Below are 25,625 nucleotides of genomic sequence, written 5' to 3' on the forward strand. Positions count from 1 at the left end.
TCTGCATTTCATTTCAACAAATTATAAAAACATGAGGTCCAAGAGATGAGCAACTTTACAAATCACTCCCTTGTCTCTTTGTGTATTATCCACTGCATACACCAGTTTTAGTCACAGTAGTTTTTGAAAACACATCCTTCATTAAACAATTCTACTCTTTTTTCTTATTTACTAAGATACTTAACCATAATTTATGCCCTGAAAAAAGAGTTTAGGGAAATTCTGTGACAGAATGACATGAGGGTTCAGACATTCAGGCCTTTGTTTTCATACTGATTCTATGAATAATTCAGAAAATAATGTAAATGAACTGCTGAAAATCAACCGACACAAACAGCTTCAGCTTTACTGAAAACTGTATCACTTGTGATGGTGGACAAGAGTTCTCATAACTGGTGCAAAATGGTTATTTTCTTCCATGAAGATATGCAACTTGAAGAGAGAATACTGGTGTCAAAGCTTGATTTAATGGAGAAGTGCATTCATGGACCCCTGTAGACCTCATCATCATATTCAAGGCTAAGGTTATAACAGCCAATTCTGTACTGGGAAAATTAATAAAAGTCAGGGGCAGCTCAGAAGCAGTTAACAGATTTCCTTTGGCTAAACAACAGTTGCCACATGATTGTAAGGCTTTTCAGAGCAGACCTGTAAAAATATCACATCCAGTGGGAGTGGTGAACATAAGGCCACAAAGAGGACTGTCTCCCCTGTTTTGTGGTTCATGAAAAGTAAAAAAAAACCCAGTTTTTCAAACAGAAAATAATCTATCCCAAATAAAAGGGAGAATAATGAGTTTATTATCCTGAAATTAATATGTTTGCTTATTTGTTTAAAGATAAAATATTTCACCACAAGGACAGTAATGCACTGGAGAACATCAGTCAGGGAAATTGTGTATGTTGGGTTTCATGTTGGAGAGTTTCAAGATGTCTAGACAAATCCCTGAGAAACCTGATCTGAGCAGAGTAATAACCTTGTTTTGAGACTGGATGCTTCTGAGATCCCTTCCACTTGAAATGCTGTTATTCACTCTTTCCACTGCTCTTGAATAATCATGAAATTACTGACAAAATTGGAAGGTGATAACTTAAAGTAAGTAAGAGCACTCTGCCTGCAGAACCAAAGGCCTGAACAAGCCACGAGCTCCTGCACTGCACATGCTTCTGGGAAAATACCATATAATATAATCCAGGATTTGTATCTTGGATTAGTTACTTGTATCAGCATTTCCCTCTGGCACCTTACTTCATTGGCCAAGTGTTGTATATCTGTTATTATAATCATTACTGCAGGGAATCAATAAACATTATTTGTATAGTGGCAGCTCCTGACTGCCCAGTGATGGTCGTAGTCCTATTTTGCCACTCTATAAAAAATTGTGATAGCAGCCTCAATCAACTGCTAAAAGTGTGGTGTCATGCACCAGTACTTCCTTCAATACTTACACAGAACTTAAAGTGCTTCTTTAATAATTCACTGCAGCTGAACCTGCAACTCATAGCTACAGGAAACTAACTATATATACAACAATGTTATACACTGCATTCTGGCATTACAGAGGTCATGACTGACATCTCTAAATACACACTACCAAAAATAAATGTAAACTATGAATCAAAAACCAAAAGCATTTGTTGTTGTTGTTGTTGTTAAGAAAAATGGACACTATCTTTAAAAGACAGATTGATGTTTACTACTGTCATACGGGCATCCTAAGGCATGATCCAATCTAAATACATCCAGATTTCATTCAGACTACTAATTACATGCTTTGTGCAAATTTTCATGGATCTTCACAGGTAAGGCTATAGTCTTTACAGTGAAAAACATGAAACAACCAAATAGAACATCATTTGAAGATATCTTTGAACTCCAGCTTACATTCTGACCACATTGCACTGTTCTGTGTTTAGAACATTACAATATTAACACAGTCTAGTAACCTTAAACTGCCACCTATCCTGCAGATATCATGAGCCTCCTGGTGAAGATGTACTTGACTGACTGTTAAATCTTCATCTCTGACTTATGGTTTCATTCCTGAAGGGGATATATTTACTTTTGGCAGGGAGGTATGATGATAATTTAGTCTCCATTTGTACAGATCAGCTCAGATCTATCAACATATGTCTATCCAGAAAAATAGATTTTCATTTTTTTTTTACAAGAGCAACAACATATTTTAGTGAGGTCCTGGGAGGATGTAGGCTAAACATATGCTTAAGTATGCATTCTCCTTCCAGGTTACAAGGTGCTTAATAGATAAAGTGCTGTGTAAGTGGCCATGCTGCTCTTCTCCATTTTTTGTGCATTTTTTACTGGTCTGTAAACTATGGGTTTAAGACAGTCCCCTCCCTGATCTTTTGTTTGTGATCAACACAGTTCCAAACAGAGCTTGAATATAGAAAACCGACATGCTCTCTGACAACCCCCAAATAAGTAATAACAATTATTTGTATTTTAAATAATAAAATCTAAATTTTGTTATTTTGCTACCCTGAGAATGGGGGGAAATTGCCAGTGATAATGGCTATGCACATTTATTTTTACCTTCATAACATGAAGATATAAAAATTCAGACTAGCTGAACTAGATTAGAAACCTGATCTAACTATGATCTTTAGAAAGTCTAGCACTCTTCCTGATTAGACTCTCAGACTGGATCATCAGTCTCTGGGACTGTGAAATACAGCATATATAGTAATGTAGATCCTTATCATTGTGGTGACTGAAAGCAGTTTAAGTGACTCACCACATGTGAGAAAAAAAAGAAACCATTTTTTGTTGGGTTTTTTTTTACAGCCCAGTGCCATTTGTAGTTGGAATGTTGGGTGCCCAGCTTGGGTAAGAATAGAGATCAAATATAGGCACTATCCATGTCATAATTGCAAGCATTACTACAGCAACTCCGATGATGTTAATGCCCAAGCCAGCTTTCACCTAAAGAAGAGGAAAAAGAAAGCAGAAATGTGCATCAAGTCACTGAAGAAAATGTTTTAAATGCCAAAAATCCCCTTTAGGACTTTTGCTTAAAACTCACCATGTCCATAATAGTTAAATGACCATATGAAAACACAATGGCATTGGCTGGGTTTGCTACAGGAAGCAGGAATGCAAAGGAAGTACACAAGGTAGCAGGTATCAAAATGAAAAGTGGGTTCACATGAATGGCTTCAGCCTACCAAAAAATGAAAGAGAGTACAGCTGTCAAGGGATGTATTTGCCAAATTAAATACAGAAATACAAACTTTCTATATTAATACAAATGAAATGTGAATGGAACTGCCAGTTTAAACAATAAGAAATCACCTTTTTGGGAAAATAATTTTTTTAAGAGCAGTACACAGGCACGAAAAGCAAAAGCACTGCAAGAATGATGATAAAGCTGAATTTGTATATAATACATTATTGACGATCCAGATAAAGGGATCACATGTACCCTCAGTAAAGTTGTGAATGACACTCTGTTGGGTGGAAGTGATGATCTGCTGGAGGGTAGGAAGGCTCTGCAGAGGGATCTGGACAGGCTGGATGGATAAGGTTCAACAGGACCAAATGCTAGGTCCTGCCCTAGGGTCACAACAACAGCAGGCAGTGCCACAGGCTGGGGGCAGACAGGCGGCAAAGATGCCTGGTGGAAGAGGACCTGGCTGTGTTGGCTGACAGCAGCTGAACTTGAGCCAGGGTGTGCCCAGGTGGCCAAGAAGGACAGTGCCATCCTGGCCTGTATCAGCAATGGTGTGGCCAGCAGGGCCAGGGCAGGGATTTTCCCCTGTACTGGGCACTGTTGTGGCCACACCTTGAGTGCTTTGTCCAGCTCTGGGCCCTTCGCTACAAGAAGGACATTGAGGTGCTGGAGTGTGTCCAGAGAAGGGCAACGGAACTGGGGAAGGGTCAGGAGCACAAGTCCTTATAAAGAGCGTCTGAAGGGGCAGCCTGGGGAAAGGCATCTCAGGGGAGACCTTATCACTCTCTACAACTCCCTGAAAAGAAGGTGGTGGGAGTTGGTCTCTTCTCCCAGGCTAACAATAGGACAAGAGGAAATGGCTTCAAGCTGCACCAAGGGAGGTTCAGGTTGGACATCAGGAAGAATTTCTTTAGTGAAAGGGTTAAACATTGGAATGGACTCCACATGGAAGTGGTGGAGTCATCATCTGTGGAAGCTTCCAAAAAACAATTGGTCAGAGCAGTTAGTGTCATGGTTATTTGGCAAAGTGGTTATAAGTCAAAGGTTGGACACGATGCTCTCAAAAATCTTTTCCAACCTAAATGATTCTGTAATTCTGTGAAAAGAGGAGAAAGAGAAAAGGCATTAGTATGTGTCAAGGCTGGCCAAGAGGAAAAGCTACAGACTGGAAGACAATCGGGAGGTTTTGAAGAAGAAAGAATTGAATGTTTTGATAAAGATAGTGAGAAGAAAGAACAGAATTGATCTAGAGACAGAAGAAAAGTGGATTACATACAAAGTACATCTATTAGCCCTCTCTTGTCTTTGTGACAACATGCAGTGTTAACCATTTTTGCTGAAGATGCAGTCCTGAAGAAGCCCTAAGAGAACTGTCCTTTTAAGAGCTTCAAATATTCACAAATAGTAACGACAGCATCAATTTTCACATGTTGAACTGAACCGGAGTTTTCTGAGGTAATTTTCTTCACAGTAGCTTGTATGCTTTGGAGTTGTGCTGAACACAGTGTTGACAATATAGGGATGTTTTCCTTCTGGCTGAGCAGTACTTACACAGAGCAAAGTGTGAGCAGAACTTTTCTCACTGCCACCTTGATGAGGTGATGAGGAGGCTGGGGTGGAATTGGTAGGAAACACAGTCAGGACAGCTGACCCCAACTGACCAAGGGATATTCCACAGCATATGGCATCATGCTCAGTACATGTAGCAGGGTGAGTTTGGAGTGGTGGCATTTCTTTCCTCAAGTAACTGTCATGTTTGATAGGGCCCTGCTCTCCTGGAGATGGCTGAACAGCAGCCTGCCCGGGGAAGCAGTGAATTAATTACTTGTTTTGCTTTGCTTACATGTGGGGTTTTTGCTTTCCCTGTTAAGTTGTCTTCATCTGAACCTATGAGTCTTCTAGCTTTTCCCTTTCTAATTCTGTCCAGGACTCCACTGGTGTGGGAGTGAGCAAGCAGCTGGCTGTGGCTTGATTGCCATCTGGGTTTAAATCATGAAATGAACTTTTATCTAATTTTACTAATTTTTCAGCATCTCTTGTTAGAAACACCTAAAGCTACCAAATATCCAGTGCATAATATAGGACAGCAAAAAACGTGCATGAGGTATTCTATTGAGACTTTATAAAACTCTTCATTGAGCAGCTGCATTATTACATGGGTGATAGAGGAGATTTGGATTAAAAATAAGCTTGTTATACTCACCAAAGGAGAAAGTATGGGCAAAAAGATCGTAATAGTAGCTGGGTTGCTGGCTACTTCTGTTACTGAAGTGACAATAAGGCAGGATATCAGGATAACCAGCCACAAGGGTAATGATCCTAGAGGGGTCAATTTACTTGCTACCCACTCAGAAAGTTTTGAAACCTGTGTAAGGAATGTGAGAACATGATTATGTTTAGCAAGTCACTGAAAGGAAAATGTAAAAAAATGGTATATAAAAAATGGTATATAACAGGACTTTACTCATCTTCTAATTGTGAAGTATTTAGGTAAAAGAGAAAAATCTGAAATATTTTCCATATTTCTGCCACATGTTTTTAAGACCATTTTTCTAATTCGATGGTACCCTACAGGAGCCCATGCAAACTATATTCCATTTATTTATATTTGCATCACTGAGGTGGTTAGAGGAACCTTAATCACAAAATGGTAATATGTGTATATCAGATGTGTATTCATATCCAGAGTCTAGATCCAAAGCTGCTTGATTTACTGGAGTAGCCATGAAGCTCCACATGGGAATTATCTCAGTGACATTAAGGCTTTGGAAACAGTGTCTTCACAACTCCTGCCCCCATCAGATTTATAGTAAGAAACAGTAGTCATCATTGTGCATAGTCTTGGAAGACATAGGAAACTTATTTTTCTCTAAACCTGCTTTCTGAACATCTTGAACATTTGTCACATTTATCCTGTTCAATACTGCAATAGAATAACTTGCTAAAATAAGAGAATAACTGTGAATTCACTGCATGTCTGAGTTGCTCCTGATGCACGTTATTTATTCAGTATCTTCTATAAATTGTATTACCTCGCAGCCGTCTGCCAGTGCAAACCCGCCACCAACAAGAATAGCTATTTCCCAGGGCATGCATGACTGAAATTCCTTCCAAGTAATCAGGGGAGTGTAATCAAAAACAGCTAGAAAAAATAAAATAAAAAAAAGTATAGCCCCCCAACCAACATTTAAAAGCATATTGACAAGCTCTTGAAATAATCTTCCTGAGGAAGTACTTGGAAATAATTCAAACACAAAAACTTCATTGTTGTAACATGAACAAAGTCTGACAGAAACAACCTGTGCTTCCAGGGACAGATCTTTAACTGGGGAAAACTGTCACACCTTGTAGATGTTAGAGCTGTGGTGGTTTCCACCAGTGGAAACCCTTTCCCCTCCTTCCCTATGTGGAAGACAGCTGTGGGATATCAGTGAGTTGAATCAGTAAAACTGTGTTATTCAGACAGATCGCTGGGAAAATGTAGTTTCACTTAGACTCCTTTAGGTTCTGACCTTGCATTCTCTGTGAACCCCTAGATCCCATTGCTTTCAGCAGCACACCTGAACACATAAAGAGGACAAGCCAGCAATGTACTTAAAACAAAAATTCTGGAGAGGAAAAATTACATAATGAATTAATGTACAGTTTTGAGTTTTATAGGGTACCCTAATCAAGCAGTAACATTTTCAAAACATAAGCCTATCCCTGCCCCATGCAGTCCCATTCCAAAGCCCATTGCAGTCAGTGGGAAGATGGTTTCCATTGGTGTCCATGGGCTGCAGGTAGCAGCTTCCTGCACAGCACGAGCTCCTGCTGCTCACATTGTATAATTGTTGGCACTGACTTCCAGGCCAGGGATGCTTTATACCCCAGTGCTTTATATCCTCTATTAAGACTTCACCATTAGTATTTAACAACATTCCTCTAAACAGTGCAGCAAGTTACATTTACAGTAGCATCTTAGATACCTTATTTTAGTAAAATTGACATCAAAATATACTCAACTGTTTTCTCCATTCGATGTTCTAGGCAAAGTTTTTGCTGGAATAATAAAGAACAGGAGGCCTATTGCTAAGGCAGCTGTTGAATCCGTAATATAGCTTTTATACCTGAGGAGAAGTTAACAAGAAAAAACCACATAAATATATATAGTCAGTAGAAGGAGGGAAGTAGAGAGGAAAAGGATAGGAGAGCAGAAAAGTGCACAGTCTGCTGTGGACTGACCATAACCCTTTTTCCTCATCCCTTGCAACACTGGCTATGGTGGAAAGAGGTAGAGGAGTAAGGAATGAAGGAGTCAGGTTGAGCCTGGAAAAAAGAGGATGGGGGGGAAAGTGTTTAAATTTTTGTCTTTTTTCTCTCACCATCCAACTCTATTTTTAATTTGCAGTTAAATTAATTTTTCCCATATCAAGTCTGCCCATAATGGTAACTGATAAGCAATCCGTTATCCCTGTTTTTATCCTGACCCACAAGCTTTTTGACCTTATTTTCTCCCCTGTCCTGTTGAGGAGAGGCAGTGAGAAAGTGGCTGGGAGGGAACCCAGCAGACAGTCAAGGTCAGCTCCTCATATCTATAGAAAATTTGCTGCAGGCCTTTTAAATTCATAAATAAACATCTTGGGTAAGCATGTGTTATTTTGCCACACAGAAATAGGGTGAGGGAGAGGGATATTCAGGAGTAGCTGATGCTTAAATAACATTTTAATGATAAATCTGATAATTTTATATTTAATAATAATAATTTTAATAATTTTAATATGTTCTGCAATGGATTTAGTTTAAGAGGCCTTAAAGAGCACAGTGCATACCCACAAAGGGCAATGCTTTCGTAGCTGAGCTTTATTATCATCTTCCTATGGCTGTTATTACTGGGGTCACAGTCACAAGGGTCATGTTTGTTTTTGGTCATTTCCAGTGCCTAAGAACTGTTTGCACTGCTGGTTCTTAAACTGCTTCTATATCCTTCTAACTTGTAAAGAGTAGCCCCAAGATCAGGCAAGGTGCAAAGCTGAGCTGTAAGGCCATAACACGTCCAAGCCTGTTATGCTGGTGACATAACCCAGTCTGTCTCATTTCAGTCAAGGTAGTGATTAAAATGAATAGAAATTTTACTGAAGAAAGCTAAGCAAACATTTTCTTAACCTTGTTATTTTTTTTCTATTTTCTGCAAGTCCTTCTGTAAGATTTTCTGAACCAATACACCAATATATTTGTTCTTTCAGCCTCAGACCATATGCTTTCTAAATATTCAGCTACAGTAAGTCCAATAATAACTTCCCATCAGATCTTCCCAGCAGCTTAATGTTTTGTACTGAGCCAGAGCTTTTCACCAAAGGGAAAAATGTTTCTCTCAGTTATATACTACAAATATCTAATCTGATGCATCCCTTTGCTTTCTTAGGTGAAATTAAAAAAAAAAAAAAACAAGCCCTTAATACACATAGCTGACTTACACCAAAACCAGCATAATTTTAGCTAACACTGTCACAAAATGAAGATGCCATAGAAGTTGAAATGATTCTTTGATGTTTTCTGTCTCCTGCTTCCTAGTGTCTGCCTGCATAGAAAATAAATTTTGAAAAAAAGTTACTGTATTTTTATGGTATATTAAGGTTCTGTCTATATATCATCTTTAGCCTAGGACCAGATGCACCAGGTCTAGAGATCCAAAATGTCTTCCCCTTGGATCCTAGCCTAAATTATTTTAAAACTTGCTAGAAGTTTTGAAGGAAAGTGAGATCTATGTACAGAAACAATCCATACTGACACTTTCCTGTAGGCAGCTTCATTTTCATAGGATGGTTGAGTTTGAAAGGGGCCTCAGGAGGTTTTCTGGTCCAACTCCCTCTGCTCAGGCAGAGTCAGAGCCAGCAGCCCAGGACTATGTTCAGACAGTTTTTTAATATCTTCAAGGATGGAAAATCCAAAACCTCTCTGGGTCACCATCACAGGTAAAAAACATTTCCTGATGCTCAGGAGGGATCCTGTAAGTTTGATTTTGTGCCTCTTGTCTCTCATCCTATCACTGAGCCCCACTAAAAAAAGCCTGACTCTTTGCTCCCTCTCACATAGTTTTAAACATTGTCAAGGTGACCCTGCATCCCCTTCCTGCAGGGGTTGTCCTTCTCCAGATGCAGGACTTTGCAATTACTCCAGGTGAACCAGGGAGTGCAACTTTTTGCTCACAAACTTGGTATTCCTGATGCAAAACATCATTTGCACAAAACCTGCTTGGGACACACACAACATCCTACCATCAGTCAAACTATTATGAGGACACATACATGATGCCATTCCAAACAGAAGCTTTTCAACCATTATCAAATTTTGAGACAAATATTTTTAAAAGCCTATTTATCCAAGTTGTAATACATATGCATACATAGCATATACAACATCTAGCTGCTTGTAAGAGTGCAAATCTGATTGTGCTATAAGGAAGCAAAAAACCTGTTGATTCATAAGACCTCACAATGACTCCAGATGAGACCATTGTAGAGAATGTGGCTATGGACAAAAATACATAGTGGTCTTGTATTAGAAGTAAAGAAAGCAATAAATCATGAAGAAAAAAATACAGTATATTCAGGCAATAATCTGAGGAAGAGTGAAGGAAGCCCAGCTTGCCCACATCAGCTGTAACCATCTGCAGCTCAGTGCTGAACTTTCTGTTTCTTATGAGGTTCATAAACCCAAAGGCCAAAGGCCAACCTGGAACTCCTCTAATGGAACTCCTCTAATTGAAGCCAATATCCTAAAGCCTGGAATCAGACCAGGACATAGAAGGAAACTGCTGTAGCAGAAATTATGTTTGATCCAGTGGTGTCAACAGATAGGAAGGAAACATGCATTTTTACCCTGTGCTGCTCTCTATGATGTTATACAATATTTATTAAAACATCCTGTCATCTCTCACAGAAGGACATTACAGGTGCAGGGCAGGACAGCAAAGGAAGGTTAAGTCTTTAAAATATATCTAATTTTTTCTTAAGAAAAATTAACTAGTAGAGGTAATGTATTTTTCAAAGGCATCTAATAAAGCTGAAAATGATGGGCTCTACTCAATACTGCTACAGCAGAAATTGGATTAAAAATTTGCTGACAGTATAAAAAGTAGCTCTTAAAAAGTATGAAAGTAATATAATTAAATAGCGGTACTTCTGCTGGGATTTCAAAAATATCGGTGTTTGCATATTAAAGGGGTATTCAGTAATGTGAGGATGCACACAAGGGTCTGAGCATATAAACATGGGTGGTGACAGTGATGGGAAATTTTGTTTGAAGCAAAGATTTAAGCATTTCATTTAGTTCATCAAGTAAAGCTTATAAAGTGAAATAATCATAAGATACATATACTTTTAAAGCACAGAAGAGTTTTTGATCCAACAGAGAAAGACAAAAATAGATAGCTGGAAGCTATATTCAGACAGAAAGCAATATGTTAGTTTGTCGTTTTTTAGTTTGACAACAGACATGACTATCAAGAAAGTTAGCAAATTCCAAAATCTTAAGAACCTGGACTTTGCCACCCTAACATCAAGTCTGGTTTCTTTCTGGAAATTCAGATTTTGATAGAATAAATTCCATCTGGGTTTAACACACGGAACAGTGTAACACTTTTGATCTTCAGCATGTTAGAATAAAAGATCAGACAGCCCTCTCTGGTTTAAGACCCTGAGGGTGGCACAATTCCCACCTCATAGGACCCACTCACTAGTCTAGGAATGACATTGTGGCTTTTTGTAGGGTAAAAGCTCTTTTCAGGTGGCAGAACTTCCCTTAGGCCTTATTGAGATTGTAGGATAAAACTTGCTTTGGTAAGCAAATGCTATCAGATTTCTGTAAGGGAGAAGAATATTTCCTTAGAGTTGTTTCCTGTACCATAAAATTTAAGAAGTTGTGCACATCCCTATCTCTGTACTTAAATCCAAAACACTGAGCAATTTTTTTATGCAGGTGTCTTAGGGAACAAGTATGTAAGAGATGTAATCCACAGTTCAGTGCACTGCTACAAGCCTTTTGGACATCATAGTGAGAGAATTACTGTTCCTGAGATCTGAAGGGTTTTCCCATTTCTTTCTTTGCTCTTGTTTAGTTTGGATTTTATTTCTATGTATATGCCTTGCCCACAGCTGTACCTGTGCTGACCCTATGCTCCTTTCATGTATCTTCACTGGGAATTTTTTGTTGCTCAGAAAGTGTTAACCTAACTTCTTGGTTTTATGCCTGTTAATATAATTGATTAATAAATTAAAACTATCTACAAATAGGGTGTGAATAGTAAGAGACGCTTTCTTTCCTTCTAAAGTATATAAGGAAATTAGTTTCTCTTCGGGTTAGCTCACAACATAATTCGGCCTAATGTGATATGACACATGCTTGCAGTTCCTCCCAAGGACAGCATTAGAGAGCATCCACAAAGTAACATCCCTGTGCTGAACCTGTAACCCTGCTCATTTCTGAGAATGTTATTTCATATTAATGAACAAAATCCTCAGACAAAGATAACCAGTTTCAGATAGAAACATGTGGCTCTCCGGATGGAAAAATTTGAAACATAAGTCCCATATTTGAAAGGTTGTTTTCTGTGTGTTTCTTTCAGTTTAATATGTAGCTCTTTAAACAATGCTGGGTGAGCCCTGGGTGTTCATAGGAAGCAGGAAGAGAAGCCAACCCAGCCTGATTGCTTAGCTAGCTGATTGCTTAATTAGGTCACCACTCCAAAACCCTTTCAAGAGTATATTGTTTCATATCTGGCCATGATCATCAGCTCTGCTGTTGTTGTAAGGGAAAAACAAGTGTTCTTTTTTAATTTTTTCTGATTATTTAAAGTAAATAATATTAAAACAATCTTTGGTTTTAATACACTTTTTAATGGTATTTTTTTTCACAAAATAATTTTGTGCTACAATTTAAATCTTTGAAGTGCTACAGTTATTCCTTGTGACATCCCCTCCCAGACTTTCTGGAAGAGCACTGGGAAGGTGTCTAAGTGGTGGAAATTTATTTAAAGAGAGAAGGCATGATGTATGTGTGTTCACATGTAATTTATCACAAACACACAGAAAAACAAAATGAAAAATTACCCTCCTAGTCTAGGCCTATTACTGGCCTTTGGGATAGCCAGTAATGAGTGTTAAATCCATAAGGACCTAGAAAGCATTAAGTCTTACTTGTCCCTATAATGCAACTACTTCCCACCACTCCAGAGCAAAACTCAAAACTTTATCACAGAAAAACAGAACTGAAATGACAGCAATTACAGCAAGAGAAAAGGAGACATCACGGTAATACAAGTTCCTGTAAGACTAACTGATTACTTAGGAAAAGAAATCCAGGTGATCCTGGAGAATTTGCAGCAGAAGAAAAAAAAAATACAATAGTTCTTGACTTTTTGGTGTTTAGTTGAACTATGACTTTAAGGAAGTCATGTATGGACAGACAGTAATTTGTATGATTAATTTCAGCTGTCAAAGCAGGGGGATGCTGCTCTGTACTCACATAAGTGTGCTGCCACTAAGGGCAGTAGATCAAAAAATTCTAACCAGATTTATTCTTTACATTTTGCATTTGATGAGGAAGTGGGGTACTGTGGCATCACTTGTTATGCATTCTCCCTCACCATATTCAGCCTAAAATCTAGTAATAATCCCTCTTAAGAGGCACTTTATCCTATAACAGGTTTAACACACTTCAGGTATTGCTCACATACATGTGTGAAGTTGCTTTGGAGTTTATCTTCTGTATGCACTACAAAGGTTGGAAACAAGTTTGGCCCAGCAAATTTCTGAAATATTGAAAGTACTTTAATTTTTGAAAATTGGTAAGAAAAGAAGATATGTAGTTAAGGCACAGTACAGTTCTTGGCTTATCAAAAGAGATCACTTACTTTGGGAAAAGTGAAGACCATCCTGGGATGAAGCCAGGATCTCTGGTGAACCACAGGAGGGTCATTAGAATGAACAGGACAAGTGTAACAGTTTCTGGGTAGCTATAGCAGAAGTAGAATGAATTATAAATTTTCCTGAATTAATACTTGGATTTACCTGCTCTTGTTTGCAGATTTATAGTTTGAAATACCTAATTGGTCCAAGTTTCTTGTACTCCTCCTGAATCACCTTTGATGAGGCCTCTTCTCTAGCTGTTTTCTTCTTGCCACACCTAAACATGTTTTTAAAACTGGAATATAAAGCAGCAATATTGAATGATGAGTTAATAGTGTATACAGAAAAAGTATCCAACCTTTCCAGTTACCAATAGCACTTGATAAATGAAAAATCTTCATTTTACAATGCAGCATCTCCCATTTAGTTATCACATATCAAACTGAGCATACTGGAATTAATTGACAATGTCCAGTGGGAGACTGACAGAGGCAGCAACAAAATGTGTCCTGTTATTGACCAGCTCATTTGGCCAGGAAGGATGAAATTTTAATCATGTGAACTGATTGAAAGAATCATATATATAACTCTATTTAACGAGAGTCTCTTTAAATCTATGGCTTTGCTTTACTTTGCTTTGAATTGAAAAAGTTTTTATCAAAGTATTGATCAACAGAATATTTGCTACAAGCCAGGTTTTTATTCTTGGATAAGACTCTTACACAATGTTATAAAGAATATTATTAAAAAAAAAAAATAAAGAAAAATTAAACTATAAATGTTCACATATAGAATGGTAAGCATGGGATGATTCTGTCTGCTTAAAACTAATCTCACTTTTCATCTTGCACCATAAGTAGCCATGTAAGTTTGGAAAGCTGGTGTCCCACCTATCTCTCCAGATGTTAGCAAACTCATGGAAAAACAGAATCATCCCGAAAGAAGTATTGTTCTCTCCAAAATCATAAAAGCCCAAGCTCTGTGGAGAAACAGAGACCCTACCATACCATATAAATTTAGGAAAAGCAGAAGTTTCCTACCTCATATTTACAAATACAGTAACCCAGTTTATAACAGACATTGTTCAAGTATTCACAAAAACGCCTCACTCCATCTATTCCTATGACTCTTTCAGTCAAAAAAATTGTATATAATTTCAGTATTCTTCTGTCTTGCACACATGCACTGGTTAATAATGATGTGTGTATATTATAAAGAAGTGAGTACACTCATTTGTGTTGTGGACTTTTCACACTGGGCTGAATAGTCCAGGATCCTTGTTTTAGGAAATTCTTGTCCCATCCAGAGACCGAGCCATACTAATCAAGGCTGCAAAATCACTGTTGCTGCATCTTTTTCCTATTGAGCCTATTAAACTAAGATGCAATATTTACTCATGGTACAAATTATCTTTTATATCAATAACCTTTAGTTTTATTGATTATACCATTCACTTACTCAAACCCAAGAAAAAGCCACTGGAGCCAGACCCAGGATAGCAGCAAGATAATAACTGCAATGGGGATGGAAAGGATAAACCAGGATCCAAAATTGATGCACTGGCAACCTGGGTAACGTCTGGATGAAACCAAAAAAAAAAAAAAAAAAGTTTAGATCGCCTTTGCAAAGGAATGAAGACTTGTGAGAATTGCCAGAAAGCACGGCGGAGGGTAAGTATTTCTGGCTGGCAGCAGACTTCAGCATGAGGTGGCCTGTGGTATCATCCTGCCTCACCCTCCCATCCTGTTCCTGGTCATCGTGACCACTACAGGAACCAGCTGAACCAGTTATTTGAGCAATGGATCATCAACTGACACTGATTGAGGTGTGTCTAAAGTGAGTTCAGTGAGCAAGGGAGGGCCCTGCACAGCCTAAGGGATGTTAGGACTATAAACAGAACTTGAAAGAAAGGATTTTTTTCGACGAGAATTTCACACAAGTAAATATACTCAAATGAAAAAGCTCCAATGAACGTAGAAGATAACAGTAGAAGCAACACTGAAACTTGTATTGTTTAGATTTCCATAAGTGATTAAAAACTGATAAAAATCAAAATTATTACTACTAATTTCCATAAATGTTCATTGGCCAGGTGGATGATCTCTCCACCCACCTTGTCTCTTTGAGGCTGTCTCAAGCTACTGTTTGTAAATGTGGGTCACTCAAGCAGAGATCTCCCTTCCATGTGCACTTAAGAAAAGGAGACAGGCTTTGGCTCTCTGAAAGAAATTCCTTTACTGTTGAATTTGATTGATGCCAGAGAGGCAAAAAGGCAGAGTAAAAACAGCTTGTTTTCCAATTTACTTTGTGAACAGAAGTTACTCTTTTTTTGAGTTCCTCCAGCTCTACTGAGAGACCTTGTAATGCTAGAAGTGAGAAAATTCAGGTCTGCTTAAGCACCTTTCCTTCTTGATGCAAAAATCAGATGGAAGGGAAAGAAAAATATCCAGACAGAGGACATCCTAATAGCTATTTCCAATTATTAGCCAGTCTTTTGTATTACAGATCTTGCTAGAAGGAAAATAATTGTGATGATTCCATAGAGTGCTTAAAGCTTTAAGTGCTTATTATAAATGCTTTCTCCAGTATTGTGCAAATTTTAGGTTTGATCTGTATTTACTATGATGCTTATATATATTGCAAATAAAGTGCTAGCAGGGACCAAACTTAAACCCCTGCCCTTTTTTTGGAGTGATGCTCCAAGTTGCGACTGCACATAATGATGGGACAATGAAACTCCCAATATGACAATACAGAACATAGAAAGCATTGTGCTGTTACATCATTTATTGATTACATGGCTGTGTACCTTTTATTACACGGTTAGCCACATCAATTTTTGAAATTAAAAATTCCAAGATAAGAAAGATTTGACATCAGTGTAGGAATGATCTAACATTGCATCACTTGCTAAAGTGTTAATGATCTTTCCTGAAATATGTGCAATAATTTCTTATTGAGCAACAAAATGAGCACTTGAAAACTTTATACTAAAGAATCAGGTCCATTACAAAATGTTAGTTTATTGTACAATAAGGTTCTACAATACATATTGTAGAACAATACAATATTGTACAAAGGTTCTACAATAAATTTGTACAGGGATGAATATTTGTGTAAGCATTTCTCATAATCTGAATATTGAAGTTAGGTATTCTTTATCTCCACAGCAAATATTACTCAGTTAGAATGGATGATCAGTTTAAACGTTTCTTTTTATAAAAAAATCTATTACACTGTTCTGGTTGGATTATCTGCTAATGTGGGATTACCTGCTACAGGTCATGCCTGAAGCAAGGATGGACAGGACACACTGATTTCTTTTCTAGACCTATTTCCTCTGGAAAATGAACAAGTGTGCTTGATTTTAATAATTCTCCTTCTACAGTGATTTAGTGTCAATAGCAGTAAACTTTCTGCAGGCAAACACTACAAATGCTATTTGTATATTATACATATATATATTATACAAATGCTATAATAACTGATCTTCAACAATTTTGTCATGTACAATACAAAACAGTGGATGGAAGGCAAAAAAGGATTTTGGTTTATTTTGTTTTATTTCAAGATTGGAGTAGGATTATTTCTGACAATGGTAATTTGCAGAAATAAAAAAAAAAAATTATCAGCAGCAAGTACTGGATTTCAAGGGGTTTGGAATGAAACATCCCAATTTTCTTTTCAAAGAAGTTCTACTTAAATAAGAAAATGAATATTAAAATACGCTTTAGTTCCATTTACGCAATTGTTCCATTGAATGCAAAATTTCAGTCTGCTTTGAAATTATTTGCTTTTTTGTTGATTAATTGACCTATATTTCTCATTTCAACAGTGCTTAGCCTTCTGAAAGTTTCCTGATGCTGTTTGCTAAGCATACTGAACTTATTTCCTGTTGCACTTACAAATTATTAACATCTCTTTAGATAGTGCCTGTTCTATTCATGCTAAGTACTGCTTTCCTTCTCAGAAAGGAGATACCCAAACAGTAAAGTACTACTTAACCCAACAATCGTCATCTTGTTCCATGTGTTGGCAGATCACTTAAGGACTTTCTCCGTCTAAGATAAATACATATATGCAATTTCTTTTTATCTCCTTAACAGACAATTAAGAAAAGCAATAGAATCAAATAATATCAAATCAAAGGACAAGGTTTCTAATGTGTTTTAGGGGAGCCATGTGAGAGCTCAAGAAAGAAAGTTAAAATTCTGGACTAAGAAGAAAACAAATAATATAATACAGTCTCTTACGAATTGAAGTGCTCAGTAAAAATCAGATTAGTTGATGTTCCTGTGATTGTTGTCAGTCCTCCAATGGTAGCAGAATAAGCCACACATAAGCACATCACTTTGAAAATCCCACTGTATTTGTTCTTTCTGCTTTTTCTCTCTGCTTCAGTAGGTGGTAGGTTCTGCTTAGAAAGTATATACACCAATTAATGTATAAGAAGGGCTCATCATCAAGCACAAAAATATAACTTGAGGGTATCTCAGAAGAGCCAGAAAATTTACTGGCAATATATTTGTCTGCAGTGTGGTTTGGTTCACAGTTACACTGGTAATGCAATTATTCATGTAAAGGAAAAGGAGGCAGAGTCAAATCCTGAAGTCCTTTCTCTCCTGATCTGCCTCAGTCTTTAGAGAACTGCCTCTGTGTAGATTGATACGTATACACAGGCCTCGTATATAGAGTTTGTACTTGTGTAAAATGGAAGGACAAAATCAGTAATGAAATAGCTATACAAGCAAAGTGTGTACATGTGTGTGACTACAGGTATAATTCTTATTCACATGCAACCAGCTTCATTGCAACCTGTGCCATTTTAGGTGTGGCATAGAAGTCAGATTTAGGTTAAAACTAAGTTTCACTGCATGATAAAAGAACACTTTAAGTACCTGTTCATTTCCTTTTTCATTTTCCTTTTCAACTGTGCATACAGTACTGCCCACGTTGTTGTTATATCTGGAAAAACAAAGGCATGTATTGTAACAAACAGATATTCTATTTAAATGAATTCTTAGGACAGAATTAATAACAATTACCCATTAACTTGTTTTTCTTTCTGTTTCCAATCTGGGTTTTCATATTCTCCTATATTTTCTGTAAGACAGTGATGCAAAGACAGAAGAGCATTTAAGGGAGTAAAACTGAAAAGGCTCCATCAGCATGTCTCATCCCATGCACTCACTTCACATCATCCCATCAATACATTTGCCAATTACCAATTTCAGAAACAGTTATGTACCCTAGTCCTTCATGACTCCTGTTCCTCAGAATCTGAATCTTCTAAAGAGGAGAAATATTTCTAATTCACAATCCCACTGTGTAGGTAATCAGTCTAGATTCAGTTGTTCTTCCAACATTACCCTATAGCTTAAAGAGCTCCTTTTTTGTGCTAACATTTAAGCCTTAGGGTATCTATAACCTGGAGTCATATTTCTTTCCAGCCAGCTTATGAGGCTGATAAGCCAGCCCCTTCCCTTGTCCCCTCCTCTCATCCAACTGCCACCTTCTGCACCTGTCCAGTTTTAACTAACCTTTGTGACCATGAGAGAGCTGACACACACTAATCCAAGAGAAGTCTCACAGTGAAGCACTTGATGATACAAGTACTTCTCTGGCCATTTAATTGTGCTTGCTGTGTCAATTACTGCTGAGTGAGGGTGGCAAAGACAGAACTGCAGCGTGTGCCTACCATCCAGCTCCAGTGCTGGGTTGGTGGAGCCATTAGAGCAGGACATCTCCAGCTCATCAGCTTCTTCTTCAGCTCTGATGATCTGCTGGGCTACAGCTTCTACGATTGGCATCACCATGGCAGCAGCAGAGGTGTTGCTCAGCCACATTGACAAGAAAGCACAGCTGACCATGAAACCCAGCATAAGCCTGGAATAGGAGAGAAGAGTCTATGACTGCTAGTTACACCTCCTATCATCAGTCTATTTCATATAAATAGAGAACTTTGTCAACAGAAAGGCTGAAACACTGAAAATTTAAAGCTTATAATTTTGAGAACATTTTTGAATTAAAATTGTCTCAATCTAAGATACTGAAATTATCGTATTTTAAGGTTCAAATATGTTATAAAGTGAAGCAGAAGCAATAATATTTATCTACAGAATTCTACTATATTTGAACAATTTTTGAAGAAAGAGCACCATGCATGTGTCAAATTCAAATGAGAGTCAAAATGGCTACACTGCTTAAGTTATTAATCTTGTATTGTACAGTCTAAGTCAAAACCCTGGAATTATCACTTAGATTCTAGACATACCAATTCAGTTGTTATAGGAAGAAATATTAAAAATTCAGAAGTGGTACAAAACTCAGTTCTTATTCAGAGCAGCAAGACAAGTGTGGGCATTGTTTGGGCTTCAATAAATGTCATCTTTAATATTAAATGGGAAAGCGAAGGTCATTACAATTCTTTAATCTGGTTTTGGCTCAGATTTTTCTAAGTTTACTACAAGTAATAATGCAATACACTGAATTGCATCAATGACTGAAAAATGAAACATTCCAGGTCATTCCTGGTGAAGTTGGATTGTAAATTATGAATACAGGTCACAATGTTGTTTTTAACACATTTCTTGGGGTGGGAAATGTGAACAGCCCTCTTGATTCCCTGTTCCCAGGCGCTGTTACTGACATTAAACACCTGCCACACATCATCACAGCAAGAGAACTCAGTGGAGGGATGGTGGTGTTGCACCTTTCTCTCAGAAGACATCTGCACAATTTGTAAAGTTCTTTGCCCAGCCTTGATCAGAAGCTTCAGAAAAAATGTCAGTTTTACTTAGTACATGAAGCCAATATAGAAATTATATAAAAATCATGTAACATTATTTGATGATGTAAAAAAAAACATCAAAATGTCCTTCATAGCCTTTAATTTCAGCTAAAAGCAAAAACATTTCAAACTGGATTTTTTTTGTCTGTAGGGGAACCTTGTCTTTCCCTATGCACTTTTAATTGTATAGTGATGAAGTGATCTGTAGACCAGTAAGTCACAGACCTTACTCAACACAAATTGTCATCAGTAGTGTAAAACCCATTAATTTAGGCAGTTTTCCATTAGGTCCTCAGACAGGAGTTGAGGAAGAATTGTTTCTTCTGCAGAAAATATGGGTCAGAATATGCACACTGAAGATGAATTTTCACACTGTAGAAAAATGCCATTTTAGTAGAACTTGCAAGAGGATTTATTAAGGCATTCACTAATGTATTTCAAAAGTATTCATCATGAATTTCCAGCATTAGATGGATTGATGGTCGGGTATAATGGATGGTCAGTTGACCATTTGGTACAATGTGGTGGGCTCTACTGAGAAACTCTAAAAGTGATTACAAAATAATAAAATCTATCCTGTTCAGCCCTAGTTTTCCTGCATTATTTTCTCTGTGGTATTGGTAAAAAATTATCATGCATGGAATCTTGGATAATTATTTCATTATATCCAACTATAAAGTCACTCTTTGCTTTGCAGTGCACAATCAGTATTTTATTATCCTTTCTAGCCCTTCCAGGTTGCATTGATGTATTCACCTTTCTCTGCTAGTCTGCAGACTTTACTGCATAGCTCAAATGACAGAAAGCCATGATCACAGAATAATCTGGGCTGTGAAAAAACCCTTAAGATCATCAAGTCCAACCATAAACATAACACTGCCAAGTCCACCACTAAACTATGTTCTTAAGTGCCACATCTACACATCCTCAAATACCACATGGATCATGACTCAATCACTTCCCTTGGCATCCAGTTTCAATGCCAGACCAACCATTCACTGAAGAAATTTTTCCTTTTATCCAATTTAATCCTCCTCTGGCACAGCATGAAGCCATTTCCTCTTGTCCTTTCACTTCTCACCAGGGAGAAGAGGCTGACATTCCCTTGGCTACAGCTTCCTTTCAGGGAGTCATATAGTCACCCCTGAGATGCTTTTTCTACAGACTAAAGAACCCCAGCTCCCTCAGCTGCTCCTCATAAAACTCGTGCTTCACACCCTTCAAGAGCTTCATTGTTCTCTGGACTTGCACCAGCACCTCCTTCCTGTAGTGAGGGGCCTAGAGCTGAACACAGGATTTTTTCCAAAGAGAAAGCTACCAGCTATCAAAAGAGGCAGAACTAAATCAAAATACCTGTGATATTTAAAATAAGGTCAGTCAAATTACTGAGGAATAGAAATAATTCAGCATTCCCATGAAGTGTCATTAATTAAATCACTTAAGAGGCACCTTATTTTTCAGACCTGGGGTTTCTGGTTTTCTGAACATTTGCTTCCTTTCTGCTTCCTGGCAAGGAGCCATGAGCATGATTTATTCTGTGAGGCTAATCTTGCTCTGTAGATCTTATGTGCAGCCTTACTGGTACACTGGCAGATGACTCTGTCAGCCTAAACCTTTCCTACAAGTTTGTAAAGCAAGCAAAGAACAATTCTTTCACTTCCTAAGATATATGTTGAGAGTGAGTAAGCAGAGATTGTGATTTCTTTTCCCTTAGTATCCCATCCAGTTGAAGAAGTGCCCATCCCTTGATATTTTTTCATATGTAGACAAAGAAAAACACCTTAAGTAAAGACATTATGTTAATGTGTTTTTCCTTCCCCACCACCCACTTAGCTTTATGATTTTGTTTCCCCCTCACCGTGTATTTCAACTAGTTTTGTATTTTTGGGAATGTCCAGAATTATGAGAACACTATTAAAATAAAAAAATTTGGCACAGAAGAGATTTTATGTTGTAGACATTGGGTGGGAATGTTCCAATGACCATCAAGAAACAGGACCCCTATATTATTCACAAACTAATCATACTTTTTGTTCAGAAGGATCCTTATTATGAACAGAAGTATTGCAAGGAACTTTCAATTAGAATTTCAACAAAATATTAAAATGTCACCTATAAACCATTCATATAAATTTAAATATCTACTTTGTTCAAGTAGAAAAGAAAGGCTTGATTTCTAGTGTAGAAAAAGCAGTAGGCAATTATTTCTGGAACACATAGCTTTCCACAAGTATTATTGTCCTTCAAGACATTGTTTAGCACATACCATGCAGGGTTGACACCCACCAGCATCACCATTTTTAAAGCCACTCTTTTGTGAAGATTCCATTTTTCTATTGATGTTGCCAAACAAATTACTCCAATCAGCAGCAGATGAAAGTCTTTAAAATAAGCAGATGCTACCTAAAACAAAATTAAAAACCCAAAAAAATCAAGAAGGAAAACAAACCCATTTTTTAAAAAATTAAACAGTGAATTTCTTTTAGCATTTGACAATACCATTTTAATGAAAAAATTCAGTAAGATTATATTATGAAATAAATAAAGAGACTTTTTTTTCTTAAAATGAAACTGTTAAAATTAAGTTCATTGAAACTGTTCAATTAATTTAACCATGTGATTCAAGAATAAATGCACTAAAGTGAATATGGTTAAAACAAAATAAAAAATAAAGCTTAGAATAGAACAACCCAAAATCATCAGTCACATCTCCCATACATACTAAATCAGCAATTAAATATTGTTTTTGTTACTTTTTTATCTATCCAACAGGTAAAATAAAAACTTTAAGCATAGACTTAGATTATGATTGTCTGTGATTTCATCCCTTTGGCATGAAGATGAATACTCAGCAGTTTGCACATGGGGTTATTATTGTGACATTTCGCCTCTGTATATTTCATAACTATCTGGCATTTTCCCATCAACTGGCATCTAAACACTGATCCACTGTCTAGAAGAAATTATTAAAGAAATTATTAAAGAAATTATTAAAGAAATTATTAAAGAAATTATTAAAGAAACGTGAACAAGTCCTGAAGATAAAGCATGCAAGCAAGTCTTGAGGCAGAACTATTGTGATTGACACTCAGAAATCCATGGATTTGCCTGACACGTTTCAACATTATGTGTTTCATTCTTTGGAGTTTTGATTCCTGAAATGCACAGTATAAAAGAGAGAAAAATAAAGATTACCTGCTTGGATCCCATTATACCAAACAACGGGAACATAAAGGCAGGAAGCAAAGCTGAAACAGCCAGTGGCAAAGCTTCTGTGAGCCAAAAGATGGCAATTACAAACAATGTGTATGCACATTCTGCTTCCTAGAATACAAAAGACACCAATAAAAAACATGAGTTGATCATCCAGGACAAAGAACATCACAATTCGAAAAGTACAGCTCCATCATTAGAGAGATTCCTCACACCTGGAAAAAGTATGAGTCAAAGGACCTGAATTTAGGTTAGTTATTGTGTGCTATTAACAATCCTGCTGAGATATGAAACACACTCAGTAAAAGAAGTGTAGGGATTTTTTTCTAAGAGATAGTAAAATTATTTAAATTCTATCACTCAGGAAAGGTGGGAAAAAAGTCAGCTGCCTATTCCTTCAAGGACAATTAATCATCTAGGTCATTCTGGAGCATTCTCAGGCCACGAATTCCAATAAATCAAAGGCATTCTGCCTCTGTCAGCAAACCTTTAAGACTCCAGTAGTACTCACAGACAATAACTTGTCAAATTTTTTCTCTCCTGAAGTTTTGTCATCAGTAGCAATAAGGCAAGGATATTAACTAACAAAAAAGGTATGATGCAAGCCTGATAAGAAACACAGCTTTTGTTTTTAAGGCTTGTAATTTTATTGAGTATCTTTTGTTTCAACTCCTTAAAATCAGGAATTTTTTTTTCTTTTTTCCTTTTCTTCTTTTTCTCCCAGGAGAATAATTTCCAATGTTGCCTGTAAAATGCACCACCAGACAAATATATTAACGTGAAGTAAACTTAGTTTCTTCCAGAGCATTGGAAATATCTTTTGTGTAGTTTTTAATTTATATTTCTGCTTTTAAGGAAAATGGTTTGGAACCCTTAGTGCCGTTGTTTAGAGTATGAAATTACTCAACATCAGCAGAGATGGTTTGTACTGGGAAAGGAACAGCTTAATGATGTGGCTCCTGGAACCTTAGACTGGAAAACAACAATATTAAACCTAAGCCAGTGAGATGTGGCTATCATTTATTTTGGGGAAGAAATTTTTGTTGTGTATGAAACAATTTGAAAATATCCATTCACCTAGCAAATGTTCATCTTACTGAAGTGAGACATTAAGAATTTCCCATGAGTTTCTTCTCAGAAAGGTAACTGAAATATTGCAACAGTGATGTGAGAGTGTGAAGCACATTGCTCTGTAACCACCATCAAACTGTGGTGCAAGGACTTCTGAACCAAATTTTCATGTATTGTCTTACATGGTGTGTATAATGCACACATGATAACACATCTCAGAATTCCAGTTCATTCATCAGAGCTGTACCAAATAGAGTCACTAATTACACTGTTAGATAGCTGTTTCATCAGCTCGGAGTTGTCACAAGAGTTAGTGAGTGCCAGAATTTACTTCAAGTAAAATAAAACTATGGTGTCCTGTCATAGATATTGCTCTATTTAGGAACCAGGGGGAATTTGTCAGATCACTGATTCCAGTAATTTCCTATCAGACAGCACAAAATGTGATGAGCTTAAAATCCTTCATTAAAGAAAAAGTAATTGCAGCTCTTTTCCTGAAAATTCATCTCCATTTTCAATCATACAGAGCTGTTTAAAAGAGTCCAGAAAATAATAATGAGAACAATATTTTCAATGTAGCCCAGATGTTGTTAAAAAAACAAATATGTGATTCAGAGCTTCATGCATCCAGTATAGAATTTTACATTGAAGCTGTCTTCCCTATGTTTCTGTGAAAATACACTTTGTTGACAAAAAAAATAATCACAATGCAAACATTATTATTCATTTAAGGTCCCTTCCAACTCAAACTATCTGTGATTATGTTAATCTGAAAAGGTCTGGAAATCTCAGTCTTTACATGCAGGTGCAAAATAATTATCTGTCCAAGCAGGTCACTTACTTTGGTTTTGATGATTAGTGGAAGTGGAAGTAAAAGCAGTGGGGTGAGGACAATGAGCAGGAACCTTCGGTAAACCAGGAGGTATCTAAGAATCTTCATGGTTGATGGCTGTTAGATGAACTTTCCTGAAGAAACTGCCAAAAAACATGTCTGACTTTAAATAGCTGACTCTGATTAATATTTTTCCAAGCTATCACCTTTAGCCATTGCTAAAGCAAGCCAGTAAAGCGAGTTAAAATTAAATCTGGGTCTTTATTGTTTTAGTGAGTTTATTAACAGTAGGTTGATAAGATAAGTGTTCTCCTTAAACCAAGGCTAGATGTCAGCCCTCTCAGGACTTTCTCTCCCTGCCCTTCCTTGTAACAAGTTTATGTAATTACAACAGGTTTTGGACACCTAGAAAAATAAAAACTTCATGTGCTCTCCCAGTCACTGTTGACTTCCATAGGAAGTCAAAACATACAGCAGACATAGAATATATGTTCAAAGCCAGTTAGGGCATTTGTGTGAAATTATAAGCAAGATAATTTTATTGAACAGAACAAAAAATTCTTCCTCATTTTCTCCATCTGCGGAGATATTCAAAACTTCATAGGACAAGATCCTGAGCAACCAGACCTGAACTTTGTTCTG

General features: G+C 37.1%; 1 protein-coding gene across 1 annotated transcript; it reads right to left on the reverse strand.

The window, feature by feature from the left end:
* Window positions 1-1,669: 1,669 nt before the first annotated feature.
* SLC13A1 (solute carrier family 13 member 1) lies at window positions 1,670-25,113 on the reverse strand. Its single transcript, XM_005519228.3, has 15 exons — window positions 24,993-25,113; window positions 23,063-23,191; window positions 22,134-22,270; window positions 18,776-18,963; window positions 18,123-18,180; window positions 17,976-18,042; window positions 17,331-17,491; window positions 14,536-14,655; window positions 13,274-13,372; window positions 13,083-13,184; window positions 7,196-7,299; window positions 6,223-6,332; window positions 5,394-5,555; window positions 3,044-3,181; window positions 1,670-2,943 (listed from the first exon to the last, which is right to left on the reverse strand). The coding sequence occupies exons 1-15, from the start codon at window positions 25,089-25,091 to the stop codon at window positions 2,800-2,802; spliced, it is 1,818 nt and encodes a 605-aa protein (XP_005519285.1). The 5' UTR covers window positions 25,092-25,113; the 3' UTR covers window positions 1,670-2,799.
* Window positions 25,114-25,625: the final 512 nt, after the last annotated feature.

Source organism: Pseudopodoces humilis, chromosome 5 (assembly GCF_049639895.1).
Source record: "Pseudopodoces humilis isolate 2021_Gansu_Grassland_sample_001 chromosome 5, ASM4963989v1, whole genome shotgun sequence".
Classification (NCBI taxonomy): Eukaryota; Metazoa; Chordata; class Aves; order Passeriformes; family Paridae; genus Pseudopodoces; species Pseudopodoces humilis.